Genomic DNA, 16,951 nt, shown 5'->3' with positions numbered 1-16,951 from the left:
TTACCTTGAACCAGACCAGACTTATCTTATGATGTGAATCTTCAACACTCATCTTCCTGCATTGGTTCTTCCTGATCTAGAGCCTTATATTTATAAATTGCCATTATCTGTGCAGCAGCCTTCCTCTCTGCTATATTTTCTATCAGGCTTTGCACAGACCTAACTACTAAGGGTATAAGACACGGCAGGAGTAGACACAACATTAAAATCAGTAGGACTCCACCTACCACTGCCTTAAGCCCTCCAAACCACTCATACCAGCTACCAAACCAACTGCTTGGATTATACCCTTTCCATACCTGAGTAGGCACATGCGCTAGTTTAACCATATGGCTAGTAAGCTCAGCTATTGCTTGCCCTTCGTCATCTATTTGAAGACAGCAATTGCTCAGGTTAAACTTCCCACATACACCTCCCTCTACTGCCAAAAGGTAATCCAAGGCTAATCTATTTTGGTAGACTGCTGTCCTCATCCTGGTATTATGCTTCGCTAGAAGATTGAGCGCTTGTGATGTCTCGTTAGTAATAATCTCAACTACCGCCTGTAATCGTATAATACGGTTGAGCATATAAATAGGGGTTCTATAACCAAAGGTACCATCTTCTGCCCACGTGGCTGGCCCATAATAATCTATAATACGCTGGGGAGGCCATTCATTATCTTCCCAGGCGCCTATCTCTATGGGTCCCCTTTTCTTCCTATGATTCACATCATACACTTTAACACCTAAAGTCTCACCTGTTTCAATAGGTAACAAGAAGAAGGATGGTTTGAGCATACCCAACACACATGCCCCTTCCCAGTCCTGTGGCAACTCCGAATAGGCTTTCTTACCACAGATCCAGTACAAATTTGCTGGGGCTCTCCAGGTAGATGTGATGGATAGGTCAAACCACACATCCTTTAAATTGGCGTATCTAGCAAACGGGTTAGATGGTTCTGAGACATTTGAAGCCGACCACCAAGTTGTATTCTTTGTATCATCATCATAAGCTTTTTGCCCTAGACAAGTTAATTCTCCTACAGAAGTATTATACATCATTCCTTTCCTTGCTATGCAAACATAACCTATGATGGAGGTCTTTAATCTCCACTCAGATTTACCTCTAACACTCATATGATAATCGGCTTGTGTAGATATTAATTGGTCAACTGCCTCAGAACCGGACATTACCTCCTTTGCTTCCCAAGGCCATTGGTCTCCCATGTTAGTACCTCCACACACATAGCAGTTGGTAACATTAAGACTACCGGCAATACTTTCGGCTAAATCAATGAACAGGTATTTAGCATTATGGGGGATCTTATTATCTATACTCATCTCTTCATAAAAGGAATGGTATACTTGATGAGTCTGGGAGGATACCGTATCAGTCTCTATCCCTATAAACAATACTGTCCCAGGATCTAAACCCGTCCCATATATTTGAAACCCAAATAAATTACCATACTTGTCTAAGAACTTGTCGGGGTTATTTATAAGTATATGGACTGGATTGCATTCCATAGACTTACAATATGAGCTAGTAGGCAACTTAGTCACTATCATGTCCTTGTCTACTGTCTGTCCCCAAGTTGCCCACCCCACACAAGACCAATATGGGCAAAAGTTATAGTCTCTATTTGGGCATCTAGGACTCACATATTTATTTTTACTACTGGGACAAATATATTTATCGTTAGACCCATACGTCCTCTCCCATCTAAGATCCCCACATACATTCCACGGCTTTCTACCACTTGATATCGCCTTACACGCATCAAATAGCAGAACACCCGAAGAATGTACGGATTCTAATACTGTCTTGTTAATTAGGGTCCCCTGAGGATCTCCATTCCTGAGAGTCAACCAAATTGTACGAGGTTGATACTCTGGACTGAAGCACTTAGGTTCTCCTACTCCTAAATGGCACACACTATATTCTATATTTAGGTATCTACATCTTGATACATCTCCTTTACACTCGTATTGTGAATGCCAAATTAGGGTTTGGGAAATATGGTTACCTGTTCTTGTAGTCTTAATGCATACCTCACAGCTAGGAGTGTCGGTACCTCTACCTTCCTGAATATAAAAATACACATAAATAAACATTATCATAAACACATCTTTCGTCGTCATCCTCAGTCTTCGTCCGTGCGAAGGCACCTCAGCTTCCAGGATGTATGGGCTGCAGGGAATGGAGTTCTGCTCGTCTTCACAGGAGTCCCTTCGAGACTTTCCTGGCTTATACACTATACGTCGGTGAGCGGACAGGCTTTATTATGGCCTTCTCACTCACGTACCAAATCTCTGAAACAAATAAAATTTTGTAATCCACAAAGTTCCTCGTCACTCCGACTGAGTCGTGCGTTTTAACCGGATCTTGCAGGGATTCTCTGGATCTGCTGTAACTTGCCAAGAATCGACTGCTGCTGGTTTAACCCTGGAGTGATGTATCCACGGAGTCACTTCGGCTACTTTTATCGCTGTAGGGTTAGACAAAAGAACAACATAAGGACCTCTCCACTTGGGCCCTAACGGTACATTATTCCACTCTTTAATCCACACTTGGTCTCCTGGGTGGTAACTATGAACTGGGGGATAAATATTCACAGGTAATCTATCTTGTACCCATTTCTGTACCTCCTCCATAGTCTTACCCAACTCTACAACCTGCTGCCGGGTAATTCCTTCTCCCAACTGACTCAAATCCCCCCTTAAGTTACCAAGTACGGGAGGTGGTCGCCCATACATAATTTCAAAAGGAGAGAGGCCCATCCTTCTGGTAGGTGTACTGCGGATTCGCAATAGAGCTATGGGTAAGAGAACGTTCCACTTAAGTTAGGTTTCCTGACACATTTTAGCCAACTGATTCTTAATAGTTCTATTCATTCTCTCTACCTTACCAGAACTCTGGGGTCTATATGCCGTATGAAGCCTCCACTTTATACCAAGCATATGAGTCAGTTGTTGTAGGCACTGATGAACAAAAGCTGGACCATTGTCCAATCCTATAGAGCAGGGTAGTCCGTATCGGGGTATTATTTCTCGTAACAGGAATCTCACAACTTCTCCTGCTTTCTCTGTACGAGTAGGACATGCTTCTACCCAGCCTGAATAGGTGCACACAATTACCAGCAGGTAACGATGTCCACCCGATTTAGGCATCACTGTATAGTCAATTTGTAAATCGGACATGGGGAGTCCCCCCATAAACTGGACTCCTGGTGGCTTTACTGGTCCTTGCCTTGCATTATTTTTAGCACACGTTACACATCTTCGTACAATGGCCTGAGTCAAGTTGGACAATCTTGGTATGTAGAAATGTTTTCTGAGAGATTCTTCTGTGCTGTCTCTCCCAGAATGTGTCCCGTTGTGATAGTTTTGGACAATTTCTACCGCTAGTGATGCTGGAATGACTATTCTTCCATCTTCTAACTGATACCATTTGTTCTCCAAATACTTTCCAGGTTCAGTCTTTAACCACTCTTCTTCTTGAGCTGTATAAACTGGAGTCCATTGAGACAGTGGAGTTGGTATAAGAGCAGCTATATGCCCCACATACGCTTGTCTTCCCGATTCAGCGGCACGCTTAGCTGTACTGTCTGCCATCCGATTTCCTTTGGTTACATCACCATCTCCTCTCAGATGCGCTCGACAATGTATGATACCGACTTCTTTCGGCTCCCACACTGCTTCCAATAGTTGTAGGATTTCAGCTGCATACTTGATTTCTTTGCCTTCTGAATTCAATAGTCCTCTTTCTTTATACAAAGCTCCGTGGGCATGAGTGGTTAAAAACGCATACTTGGAGTCCGTGTAGATTTTCACTCTTAAACCTTCAGCCAATTGTAACGCTCGTGTCAGTGCTATCAATTCTGCCTTTTGTGCTTATGTTCCTTTCGCCAGTGGCCGAGCTTCTATCACTTTGTCAATTGTTGTTACTGCATATCCTGCATAGCGGATCCCTTCTTTCACATAACTACTGCCGTCGGTATAATATTGAACATCGGGGTTCTGGATGGGAAAATCACGAAGATCTGGTCTACTTGAAAAGACTTCATCCATTACTTCCAAACAATCATGTTGACTTTCAGTAGGTTGTGGCAAAAGGGTAGCTGGATTTAAGGTGTTTAAAGTCTCTAAATGCACTCTTGGGTTTTCACACAACATTGCTTGATACTTGGTCATACGGCTATTACTAAACCAATGATTTCCTTTGTAATCCAACAACGTCTGTACTGCATGTGGGACTCGTACATAAAGTTCTTGACCCAGAGTGAGTTTATCGGCTTCAGCTACTAGCAGGGCGGCTGCAGCTACGGCTCTTAGACAAGGTGGAAGTCCGCTGGCCACTGCATCCAGTTGCTTAGACATATAGGCAACAGGTCTTTGCCATGATCCCAAGTACTGTGTCAATACTCCCACAGCCATTCTTCTTTGCTCATGTACATACAGGTAGAATGGTCGTGTGTGATCAGGTAGACCTAATGCTGGGGCACTCATCAAAGCCTTCTTCACATCTTCAAATGCCGTTTGCTGTTCTTGAGTCCATAAGAAGGGGTCGTGCTCTGTACCTTTGATAGCTGCATACAGAGGTTTTGCCAGTATCGCGTAGCTGGGAATCCATATCCTACAGAAGCCTGCTGCCCCCAAGAATTCTCGCACTTGTCTTCTATTCTTGGGTATTGGTATTTGGCACACAGCTTCTTTTCTCTCTGGCCCCATAATTCTTTGACCTTCAGAGATATGGAATCCCAGATATTTGACAGTTGGCAAACACAACTGAGCCTTCTTTCTAGACACCTTGTATCCTGCCTTCCAGAGAATGTGTAGTAGATCGTGCGTTGCTTGCTGACATATTTCCTTTGTAACTGCTGCTATCAACAAGTCATCTACATATTGTAACAATACACACTCTCCTGGGATGGACTCGAAATCCAGTAGATCTTGACTTAGAGCTGAACCAAATAGGGTAGGTGAATTTTTAAACCCTTGGGGCAGTCTTGTCCAGGTCATTTGGCGTTTTGAGCCCGTTACAGCGTTTTCCCATTGGAAAGCGAAGATACATTGACTTTCTGCGGCAATTCGGAGGCAAAAGAAGGCATCTTTGAGGTCTAAGACTGTAAAGTAAGTAGCCCCGCCTGGAATTAAAGCAAGCAGGTTATATGGATTGGGTACAACTGGATGTATACTAACAACCGCATCATTGACTGCTCTCAAGTCCTGCACAGGTCGATACTCATCTGTACCGGGCTTTTGAACAGGCAGCAATGGGGTGTTCCAGGGGGAAGTACAGAATTTTAGGATACCATACCGTATGAACTTATCCAGATAAGATTGGATGTTCTTCTTAGCCTTCTGCGGGATGTGATATTGTCTTAGGCTCACTGGATAAACCCCAAGTTTTAGTTCGATTTTAATAGGTGGAATATTGCGGGCCAGTCCTGGTGGGTTGTTCTCTGCCCAAACTCCTGGTATGTTGAATAAGGACTCATCACTCCTAGGGTTTTGGCTAGTCAACGCTGTATAAAGTCGCCACTCTTCTTCCTTTGGTACGGATAATGTCATAATACCCGAAGGTCCATTAAACTTTAAGGATGTTGTTCCATTTGGTAGGAACGTAATCTGCGCTTGTAACTTAGATAGCATATCACGTCCCAGCAATTGGACTGGACATTCAGGCATATAAAGGAATTTATGTTTTACTACGTTGCCTCCCAATGTACAGAGTCGACTTTTAAGAACCGGTTTTTCAGCACTTCTTCCAGTTGCTCCTATTACAGTAATAGTCCTTCCAGATGGAGGAGCAACTAGATTAGTCACCACTGAATGTTCAGCACCAGTGTCGATCATGAACGCACTCCTTTTTCCCCCTATTGATACATCGACCATAGGCTCCGCTCGACCAAGGGGGATGGAGCCCGGTCGGTATCAATAGTCCTCCATGACCGTGTCAGCCAATCCTACAAAGTCCCTACCTTCTCTATCGCGGGACCTTTGCGCTGCTGGAAAATACCTATCTTCCCTAACACTTCCTCTGTTCCCATTGCTCCCTTTATTACCATTACTCCCTCCGGGGCCTCCTCTACCTCTCGCTCTGCCTCTAAAGTTTCCGTAACCTGCCCTAGGTCTATCTCTCTCATACTGTTCTCTTCGCGGACACTCATTTCTCCAATGCCCTTCTTCCCTACAGTATGCGCACTGATTTCTACTTAGAGGTTCCTCATTCCACTTACTATCACCTCTATCTGGGCCCCGTCTATCTACGCCTGCGATCGCTACCGCTAACATATCTGCCTTTCTACGCATCTTGCGCTCTTCCTCTTTCTTACTTTCTGTTTCCCTGTTCATATACACTTTATTCGCTACCTCCATTAGTTGGGTGATAGTCATACCTGCAAACCCTTCTAACTTCTGTAGCTTGCGCTTAATATCTCCGTAAGCTTGGCTGACAAAGGCGGAGTTCACCATTCGGGAATTATCTGCGTCTTCCGGATTAAAGGGGGTATGCCTCCAATAATCGGTCATAAAAGACACTGGGCGCTTCATCACTTTTCTGAATCACCTCAACTGTCTTCGACATATTAATGGCTTTCTTTCCTCCAGCTTTCATGCCAGCAATTATAGCGTCTCTATAGGCTCTGAGTTGAACCATATCAGCACCATTTACATTCCAGTCGGGATCGGTGTTAGGATAATGTGTTGCGGCCCATGCTGCTGGATTGGCTTGATTCAAAGCACGGGCTCTATCCTCTAGCGCTTTAATGGCCGCTTGATTAATCCTTGTCCTTTCCTCATTATTGAACAAAGTCATTAATAACTGCTGGCAATCAGCCCATGTCGGGTTATGTGTCTGAACTATTGAGGTGAACAGATCGGTCATAGCTTGTGGTTTCTCAGTATACGAGGAATTGTGGGTCTTCCAATTCAAGAGATCGGTTGTCGTGAACGGGACATATACGAAGACTGGGTCAGCATGTGCCATTTGACCTGCGGCATCGATATAGGCTGACCCGGGATTCAGACGAAGAGGCATCTGATAATGTTTTAATTGTTGGGTACCGGTCAGTTGTCGGGTTAGTATGGGGCTACGTAGAGGGGCGTCAGTTAGAGGTTCCGGTCGGGGGGTAATAAAGCATGAGGATGTGGGAGCTTGGTTTTGGGAAAAGTTAGTAAATAGAACACTTCGAGCCGAGCTAGAAGAAGCTTGACCGGAAGTCTGAAGTGGCGCCAAATCAGGATATTCAGATCTAATGGGGGTTGGTTCTGGTTCCGGAAGGGGAGATTTAGTACGAGAGGGGGTGGATTCTGTACTGGAGGAGGAAGCGGAAGTGGATGGGGGCAATGGGGGAAGGGGTGCAGGACTTCCTGCATTCGCGTCACTTCCTCTTAAAGGAAAGTAAGGGGGCGGCAAAGGGATCTCGGACTCAGGGGGCGTGTCCAAAATGGGCCTAACACCAGTCCTAGTGGACAAACAAGTCCTAGCCACCATGAGGCGACATTGCTCCTCGTGGCATGTCTGAATCCATTTTGGCGAGTCATTTACGGCCTGTCTCCAACAATCAATATAAGGAAACTGCCCGTAAAGTTCAGGCCTATCCGATACAGCCACGTGTAAGCGCTGTACCAGAGTTGGATCCAAATTGCCACGTGGCGGCCATGCCGCAACCAAAGTAGGCCACTCCCTAGTACACAAAGTGACCAAACGTACAGGAGACATTTTAACCCCAAAATCACATGTTTTGAATCCCTTTTTAAAATTCTTCACCATACAACCTAAGGGATCCGGAATCGTTGACTCCGACGCGCCCATACTTATCAATGGAACGTCGTTGACAACGAATACTATGCACGCGTACTATTCAACAGTCACACCCGTTTCCTCTGGCAACAGCACCACGTGGTACGGTTACCAAGTGAAACGTACACAATAACACAATAAACACTCAGGGAATTCCCGTACACACACAGCTGTTACACCAGTCACTAGATAATCAATATTATGCCCTTTTGGCGAAACTATACAGTCACCCACGCTATAATTCTCTATATATGAATTACCCGTCTATAACACACCCCAGTAACATCGTCTTTTACAAATAGCGGTTACAGTACGGTTAGCATAGGTCAAAGCACAATTTAAGGTCACAATACAATTATTAGTGGTTATGGTGTTAAACATGCAATAGACGACAATTGATTAGTACTTATATACAGTGTCAGTAAATATACAGGGTTATGGTACCGTGCACTATAATACAGCAACACACTATTAACACTCTCGCTAGACGGCTGAGCTCGCGCTATCTAACAAGATATACACTTTACTAAACAATCTTTAACACATTTACAATTCCCAACTAAACTATTGGCCAGTACCTTGAATGGACTACCTAAAACTATCTACATCCGTTTTGGTTAGCCACACTGCCCAAGCACCACATATAGCGAGCTAGAGGACCGAATTTACACAGACGCCTCTTAGTCGATTACTATCAAAAATCTAGTGGGTTCCAAATTTACACGCCTTCCCACTTAGCCAAGATAGGTTGAGAGCTAGCGAACCGAATTTACACAGACGCCGCTTAGTCTCCCGGTCCCTCCGACCTAGCGAACAAAATATACACCCTAGAACGCTAGTCTAGACAAGACACCGGTGTCCGGCTAGGGCTATTTACACCAGAACCCCGCCTGACTAACAAAATCAAACGGTCTGACTAAAGAGCGTTCGATCGAGCGGTGCGCCTTCGCTCCTTCCCTCCGACAGAGGGGGCAGATTCCATACACAATTCAAACCCCTTATGGGCCTACCGCACAATCGGTATACCCCTAGTGGGTCTGCCGTCTAAAACAGCAGTTGTCTTACCTCCTCGTTCCTGAACCTGAGTTCACACTCATCGACGGGGACACCCCAGCACTTCTTACGTAGAGGCCGATGATCTCCTGGACAACAGACCAGTGGCGCCGAGACGAAGGGAGGTCCACGCAGAAGTTCAGGGGTGCAGCCGTAGAGAACGTGGGCAAAGATAGACCGTCTCACGCCTCTGCCTCTCAGCTACCGTTGAACGATGAGATTCCCGGCCAATGCACCAAATGATACCGGAGAAACTGACGGAAGCCAAGCACAGAGAGATGGACACAGGTTTCTTCAGGAAGGAAGAGATTCTTTATTGGATCACCGATCGGGACTCAGAGGGACTTATGTCACCAAAATACAGCAAGTTCTGAGCCCCGGACAATAGTGCAGGCTCCTTATATAGGCACATAACTCCTCCCATATTAAGCTCCACCCGCACATTCTCTTGACCAATCAATACAAATAAGAATTAACTTCCTGCTTGACCGCATGGCCTGTCCAGCACAATGGAGGAGGGGAATACTACATCCTGTATTCTTGCACATGCTCCGTACACTACTGATCGTATCTTGCCTCGTGCAACCAACTGATCGATACGTCAGCATATGCACGTACACATGCCACGTGGTAATCTCGGCCTACTAAATTTATTTTTACCGAGATTCCACCACAACACCAGGAGTGTGAAAATAAAATGAATACCACTCATAGTGTAACAGTTTATGTCTAATTTTCTTAAGTGTCCAGTTCACCGTAGATTTGTAAAACCAATAAACTCCAAGGTATTTATTTTCTAAAACAGAGATAACCAGTCCAGCAGTGCACAATTTATGTATTTCTCAGCTATTTTCCAATTTTCAAAACACGGTTCCCTAGACATTTTCCAAACCACTGTTAGTACACTTAAGGAACGACTTCGGAGCCAGTGAAATCTCGTAACCTGAAGACCGAAGTATCAGAATTTTTGCTAACGTAGGCAGGATGGGAATGTCGTTAGGATGGAGTTCATGGCTCTGCTGTTTTCTGTAAAACAAATCTCACTGACGTTTCAAATAAATATTTTTTAAATTAAAACTATGTGTTGTATTAAAATCAATTTAAAATATTTTTAGTTTAGTTTAACAAATACTTTGTTTCTGTATCGAAAACAATGAACCTTTCAATTTTCAGGAGAGGATTATCTTGAAGTGCTCGGTGTGATAAAATTACACAGAAGGTATTTTAATATGCTCTACAATGTATTTATTTAATGTTTTTCATTTGATTTCTTCCATTTCAGATGAATAAATCATTTTTGTATGTATTTCTGACTGTTTATATATTCGTTCAAAGCTTCCACTCCCCTTATATCTCCTACCCATCACATTTCTGGTGAGCGTTTGTCATCCGATAATGACCTCTATTGTCAAGAGGAAAGCAATCAAGTTGTCCAGAACAGAAGACAGTTTAGAGAGGGTTTGGCTGTGATTGTCCTTCCCTTTCCCTCTACATCATTCATTGTCTGTACATTGTAAGCGGATTCTCTCTTCATATATACGCTAAGGACAGTGCACCAGCGGATGTTATTAAGGGACATAATTCGGTTCTGAACAAAATGATTTTTCGGGACAGCTGAGTTTAAGGTGGTTGTGGGTTCGGCTAAGCTAACTTTTGATTCGGGAACCAAATCAGGACAACAAACCAAAAAGGTGAAAAATATGGCCAATCAGTGAGCTGCAAAATATATACATGGTATAACATTGTATAATATAATAATATGTATATATCTTACAGGACACTGATTGGGGCAGTTTCCCACCGTTTGGTTCACAGATCAAATGAGAAAAAGTAACCAATGAGAAGGGAAAACAGGAGGACAGTAAAAAACAAACTATATTTGTATATTATAGAATTATTAAAGGGACACTATAGTAACCAGAACCACTGCAGCTCAATGTATATTTAATAGCTTAATGTAGCGGTCCTGGTGTCCCTGCAGCATGGATGCGCTGAACGTTTACCATAGAGGTAAATTGATTCAATACATCTCTATGAGGAGATGCTAATTGGCGCTGAACGGTGTTTTGCTGTGCATGTGCAATAGTCTCCCTGTGCTTCCTATGGGAAAGCAATGGATTGGCTGAGATCATCATGTTTGATGACCTCAGTCACCGAGGAGGAACCAGGTGGGGTCAGCTGCAATGAGACCAGTGCGGCCACTGTGTAAAGGTGTGTAAAATCACCTATAATCTCCCTAAAATGGAGGATTGGGATCCCCCATTGTGCAAAACCCAGCCCCTTTGCTTGGGACACAGTATTTTTCATCCTCATTCTTAGTCACATATACTTGTATAAGAAAGCGATATTTAGCCACTGAATTGCTGTTAAAGGGGAACCGTCACTTCGATAATTAATATTATGTTTCCTTATCCCTATATTTAACAAATATATATTTGTGATTTTTTTTTTTTCCAGAAATTAACACCTTGTTATCCATGAACAACCAACGTAACACTTGTAACGGCGCGATACTAGTAACTGTACAGTCATTTCAGCGATGATTTCCCTGCACACGTAGAGTTTGGATTTACATTTAGAGTTCATTACTTACAGGGTTACTCCAAGCACTCTAACTACGCCAGTATTTTGAAGTTGTGATGGTGCTTGGAGTCTGTATGTGCAGAGATATGTCATATTGCTGCCAGCATTGTCCCAGAGTTAGCCAATGAGTGACTGGCCAGATCAGCATATAGCGCGTGCAAAAGCTGAATACTCATCACTCGCCATGACAGGAGAAGTGGCGCCCGGTGGGACGAAGGAAAGAGGGTTTGCCCCATTACTGGGTGTCCGCACAGTAAATAAGCCACATGCTGACCACAAAACTCCTACTCCCTAACCATTTATACTCCGGGGGCTGCTCTTTCTGACTTTTCAGTAAAATTCCTATTTTGAACTTTTTGCTCCTTTTTTTTCTGATTGAGTTCACAAAATAACACGTGCCTTTTTTTTTCTCTCTCTTCTCATATGCAATTCAAATGCAACTTAATTTATTTATAATTTTTGAGAGAGAGAGAGAGAGAGAGATAGTTCCCTTTAAATTCTACATTGTAATTTAGTTATTGGTGAGGAGCGGAATGAGCTGTAATAACCCACAGACAAGATTGTTTCCACTCTGTAGATTTTCAAGCCTGCAGCGCCACCATATGTTTAAAAAGAAGATTGCGTTATATGGTCTTTCAATTTCTTGATCTCTTAGTGGCACTTTATATATTAGTGGACTACATTTCCCATGATGCATAGCCATTCTGCATAATAATACTTGTTGCCATTCTATCCCAAACCGTTCAGGCCGATTAGGTTTTCAGTTTAAGTGAAGACATAACTTTTCAATATTGCAATAATTATATAATTAAATTTTTATCATTAACTTAACACTTGGAAAAAAGACAAAAGCCAAACAATGTTGACCAAATAGAATACATTTAACATGTAAGTAATTTTCATGTTAAAGGAAAAGTAAACGGTTTCACAAGATATAGAGTTTTTTTAAAAGTCAATCAGATCATCTTTATTTGTGGGAATAGATTGATACATAATGGTAATAATTATACAATAATTCTTACCTTTTCACTGTGATCATTTTACAGCTAATTCACATGCTATATACTGCAGATGTGTATAGCAACCCTTACTAAATTCAAAAAAAAAAATTCCAGACCGGATCTAACAATAATTTTCTCCTTCATTAAAGGGACACTATACTCTCCAAAACAACTTTAGCTTAATGAAATGGTTATGGTGTATAGATCATGCCTCTGAAGTCTCACCGCTCAATTATCTGCCATTTAGGGGTTAAATCACTTTGTTTATGTAGCCCTAGCCACACCTCCCTGCATGTGTTACAAAGCCTTTCTAAACACTTCCTGTAAAGAGTCATCTAATGTTTACACTTCCTTTATTGCTAATTTTGTTTAATTTAGAATTTCGTGTCTCCTGTTCTGTTAGTAGCTTGTTAGACCCTGTGTGTGATGAAAGTTACATTTACAGAGCAGGCGATAACATCTTTTAAAGTAAGTTAATATCTGATTGGAAATGACAATATTTTCTTTTTCATGCAGGCTGTGTGAGTCACAGCCAGGGAAGGTGTGGCTAGGGCTGCATAAACAGAAACAAAAGTGATTTAACTCCTAAATGGCAGAGAATGGAGCAGTGAGACTGGAGGGGCATGATGTTGTTTTGGTGGCTATAGTGTGCCTTGAAGAGTGAGAGAATGTGACCCCCTCTGCTGATTGCATTCTGGTTGTTGCCGATTCTGTAAGCCCGCAGGGCCACCTGTAATAGACTGTGATAAGTGTGAAACGGTGTTAATCTGAAGTGATGAATGCCACTCTTACATAATAAATATTGCAAACTTTACAACCTCCCATTCTTTTAGTAAAAATAGCATTATGTATAAATGATAGTTGTAATAATATTGTAATTCATATTGTATTGTTACAATTTGCATGATCACTGCACCTGCATATTCACACCTTTATTAGGCAGTATATTGAACCTTAAAGTATACAATGACATGTTTTTTAAAGGGTAAGGGGCTTTGATCTGAACATTTTCTGTAGAGTTTATAGTATAATCAATATTTTTTTCCCATTTGCAGAATATTCCTGGTGGGACATTCCAGCAATGTGATCCGTTCATTTCAACATGACTCTTCTAGGTGGAGAAAATTCGGACTATGACTATAGTGCCCTGAGCTGCGCCTCCGATACCTCTTTCAACCAAAACATCTTTACGGAAACAGAATCACTCAAGGGAATCTTTTACAAACGAGCAAAGCTCATCCATCCAAGAGAGGACCTCTTTAAAAGTGCTCATCCAGAAGACCGCAAGCACCATGCAATCATTAATGTCGGGGGGATCCGGTATCTTCTACCGTGGACGACCCTGGAAGAGTTCCCTTTGACACGTTTGGGTCAGCTGAAACTTTGCAGCAATTTTGATGAAATCTTGAACATTTGTGACGATTACGATGTGACTTGCAATGAATTTTTCTTTGACCGGAATCCGGGAGCTTTCAGAACTATTTTGACTTTTCTGCGGGTGGGCAAGCTCCGGTTGTTGAGAGAAATGTGTGCCTTGTCCTTTCAGGAGGAGCTTCTGTACTGGGGTATTGAGGAGAACAGCCTGGAATGGTGTTGCAGGAGGAGATACATCCAGAAAATGGAAGAGTTTGCAGAGTTAAACCTGAGGGAAGATGAGCTGATTGAGAATGAGAATCCATCCGAATGCGAGGAAGAGACCAAATTCAACAAGTGCATGCGTCATCTCCGTGACATGGTGGAGAAACCACAGTCTGGACTACCAGGAAAGATATTTGCCTGTCTGTCTGTCTTATTTGTGACAATCACAGCGGTAAATCTTTCCATTAGCACAATGCCAGAACTGAGAGAGGAGGAAGAAAAGGTGAGTCTTTCAGTTAAGGACACTCCAGACCCCATACAGAACGTTATCTCTACTAATTGCTTTATGTGAGAAGAGTGTGTGTTTTTACAAAAAGTGCAGTTTTCAGTAAAAGTTGGCATGTTTATAATTTAACCTTGTTACTATCCCTTGGCTGTCAATCAGACATCAGTCCTGTTACTTCCTGGTTTGTTCAGCTCAGTGGAGATAGACTCAAGAGGCAGCAATTGCTCAGAGCACCTGCCTTGTAAAGACTTCTCATTGAGCTGCATTGGGAAGACTGTGATTGGACAGACATAGAAAGTCTGGGCGGGGTTAGAAGGGGAGGGCTTGCAAAGGCTGCAGACAAGAGATCTGCAAGCTGTTTTTAAATATGCTGCAATGAACAATGCATAATTAAATGCATGTATGTTAGGGGTATATCTACTAAACAATGATTTATTACATTTTGGCAGTATAGTGCCCCTTTAAACACTGGTTACATAAGTAACTTTAATGTCTCAGTGACAAAACAAGAGTAAGAAACACTTCATAGGTTCAGCAAACTAATGATTGAATCTCTAAAGTAGGAATCTCAAACTCTCAGTATAGAGAGATACATCTTAGCTCCCTGTCAATCATTGTTATAAGCTCCGCCCTTTACACCTGGCAGTCAGTATAGAGAGAGCCGCCTCCATCTTAGCTCCCTGTCAATCATTGTTATAAGCTCCGCCCTTTACACCTGGCAGTCAGTATATAGAGCCACCTCCATCTTAGCTCCCTGTCAATCATTGTTATAAGCTCCGCCCTTTACACCTGGCAGTCAGTATAGAGAGAGAGCCGCCTCCATCTTAGCTCCCTGTCAATCATTGTTATAAGCTCCGCCCTTTACACCTGGCAGTCAGTATCGAGAGAGCCACCTCCATCTTAGCTCCCTGTCAATCATTATTATAAGCTCCGCCCTTTACACCTGGCAGTCAGCATAGAGAGAGCCGCCTCCATCTTAGCTCCCTGTCAGTCATTGTTATAAGCTCCGCCCTTTACACCTGGCAGTCAGTATAGAGAGAGCCGCCTCCATCTTAGCTCCCTGTCAGTCATTGTTATAAGCTCCGCCCTTTACACCTGGCAGTCAGTATAGAGAGAGCCGCCTCCATCTTAGCTCACTGTCAATCATTGTTATAAGCTCCGCCCTTTACACCTGGCAGTCAGTATAGAGAGAGCCGCCTCCATCTTAGCTCCCTGTCAGTCATTGTTATAAGCTCCGCCCTTTAGACCTGGCAGTCAGTATAGAGAGAGCCACCACCATCTTAGCTCCCTGTCAATCATTGTTATAAGCTCCGCCCATTACACCTGGTAGTCAGTATAGAGAGAGCCACCTCCATCTTAGCTCACTGTCAATCATTGTTATAAGCTCCACCCTTTACACCTGGCAGTCAGTATAGAGAGAGCCACCTCCATCTTAGCTCCCTGTCAATCATTGTTATAAGCTCCGCCCATTACACCTGGCAGTCAGTATAGAGAGAGCCACCTCCATCTTAGCTCACTGTCAATCATTGTTATAAGCTCCGCCCTTTACACCTGGCAGTCAGTATAGAGAGAGCCACCTGCATTTTACCTCCCTGTCAATCATTGTTATAAGCTCCACCCTTTATACCTGGCAGTCAGTATAGAGAGAGCCACCTCCATCTTAGCTCCCTGTCAATCATTGTTATAAGCTCCGCCCATTACACCTGGCAGTCAGTATAGAGAGAGCCACCTCCATCTTAGCTCACTGTCAATCATTGTTATAAGCTCCGCCCTTTACACCTGGCAGTCAGTATAGAGAGAGCCACCTCCATCTTAGCTCCCTGTCAGTCATTGTTATAAGCTCCGCCCATTACACCTGTCAGTCAGTATAGAGAGAGAGCTACCGCCATCTTAGCTCCCTGTCAATCATTGTTATAAGCTCCGCCCTTTACACCTGGCAGTCAGTATAGAGAGAGCCGCCTCCATCTTAGCTCCCTGTCAATCATTGTTATAAGCTCCGCCCTTTACACCTGGCAGCCAGTATAGAGAGAGCCGCCTCCATCTTAGCTCCCTGTCAGTCATTGTTATAAGCTCCGCCCTTTACACCTGGCAGTCAGTATAGAGAGAGAGCCACCTCCATCTTAGCTCCCTGTCAATCATTGTTATAAGCTCCGCCCTTTACACCTGGCAGTCAGTATAGAGAGAGCCGCCTCCATCTTAGCTCCCTGTCAATCATTGTTATAAGCTCCGCCCTTTACACCTGGCAGTCAGTATAGAGGGAGCCACCTCCATCTTAGCTCCCTGTCAATCATTGTTATAAGCTCCGCCCTTTACACCTGGCAGTCAGTATAGAGAGAGCCGCCTCCATCTTAGCTCCCTGTCAATCATTGTTATAAGCTCCGCACTTTACACCTGGCAGTCAGTATAGAGAGAGCCGCCTCCATCTTAGCTCCCTGTCAATCATTGTTATAAGCTCCACCCTTTACACCTGGCTGTCAGTATAGAGAGAGCCACCTCCATCTTAGCTCCCTGTCAATCATTGTTATAAGCTCCGCCCTTTGCACCTGGCAGTCAGTATAGAGAGCCACCTCCATCTTAGCTCCCTGTCAATCATTGTTATAAGCTCCGCCCTTTACACCTGGCAGTCAGTATAGAGAGAGAGCCGCCTCCATCTTAGCTCACT

The 16,951-nt window shown here is 43.4% G+C and overlaps 1 protein-coding gene across 1 annotated transcript in view; it reads left to right on the top strand.

Moving 5' to 3' along the window:
* Window positions 1–16,951, top strand: part of KCNG1 (potassium voltage-gated channel modifier subfamily G member 1) — a 37,932-nt gene that overhangs the window by 13,661 nt on the left and 7,320 nt on the right. The window contains exon 2 of the mRNA XM_063459693.1: window positions 13,481–14,286. Within this exon, the coding sequence (XP_063315763.1) occupies window positions 13,528–14,286 (759 nt within the window). The 5' untranslated portion in view covers window positions 13,481–13,527. The remainder of the gene's footprint in view (window positions 1–13,480; window positions 14,287–16,951) is intronic.

The sequence above is a fragment of the Pelobates fuscus genome, chromosome 6 (assembly GCF_036172605.1).
Source record: "Pelobates fuscus isolate aPelFus1 chromosome 6, aPelFus1.pri, whole genome shotgun sequence".
Taxonomy (NCBI): Eukaryota; Metazoa; Chordata; class Amphibia; order Anura; family Pelobatidae; genus Pelobates; species Pelobates fuscus.
The sequence above is the reverse complement of the archived record's forward strand: the minus strand, read 5'-3'. Positions and strand labels throughout refer to the sequence as shown.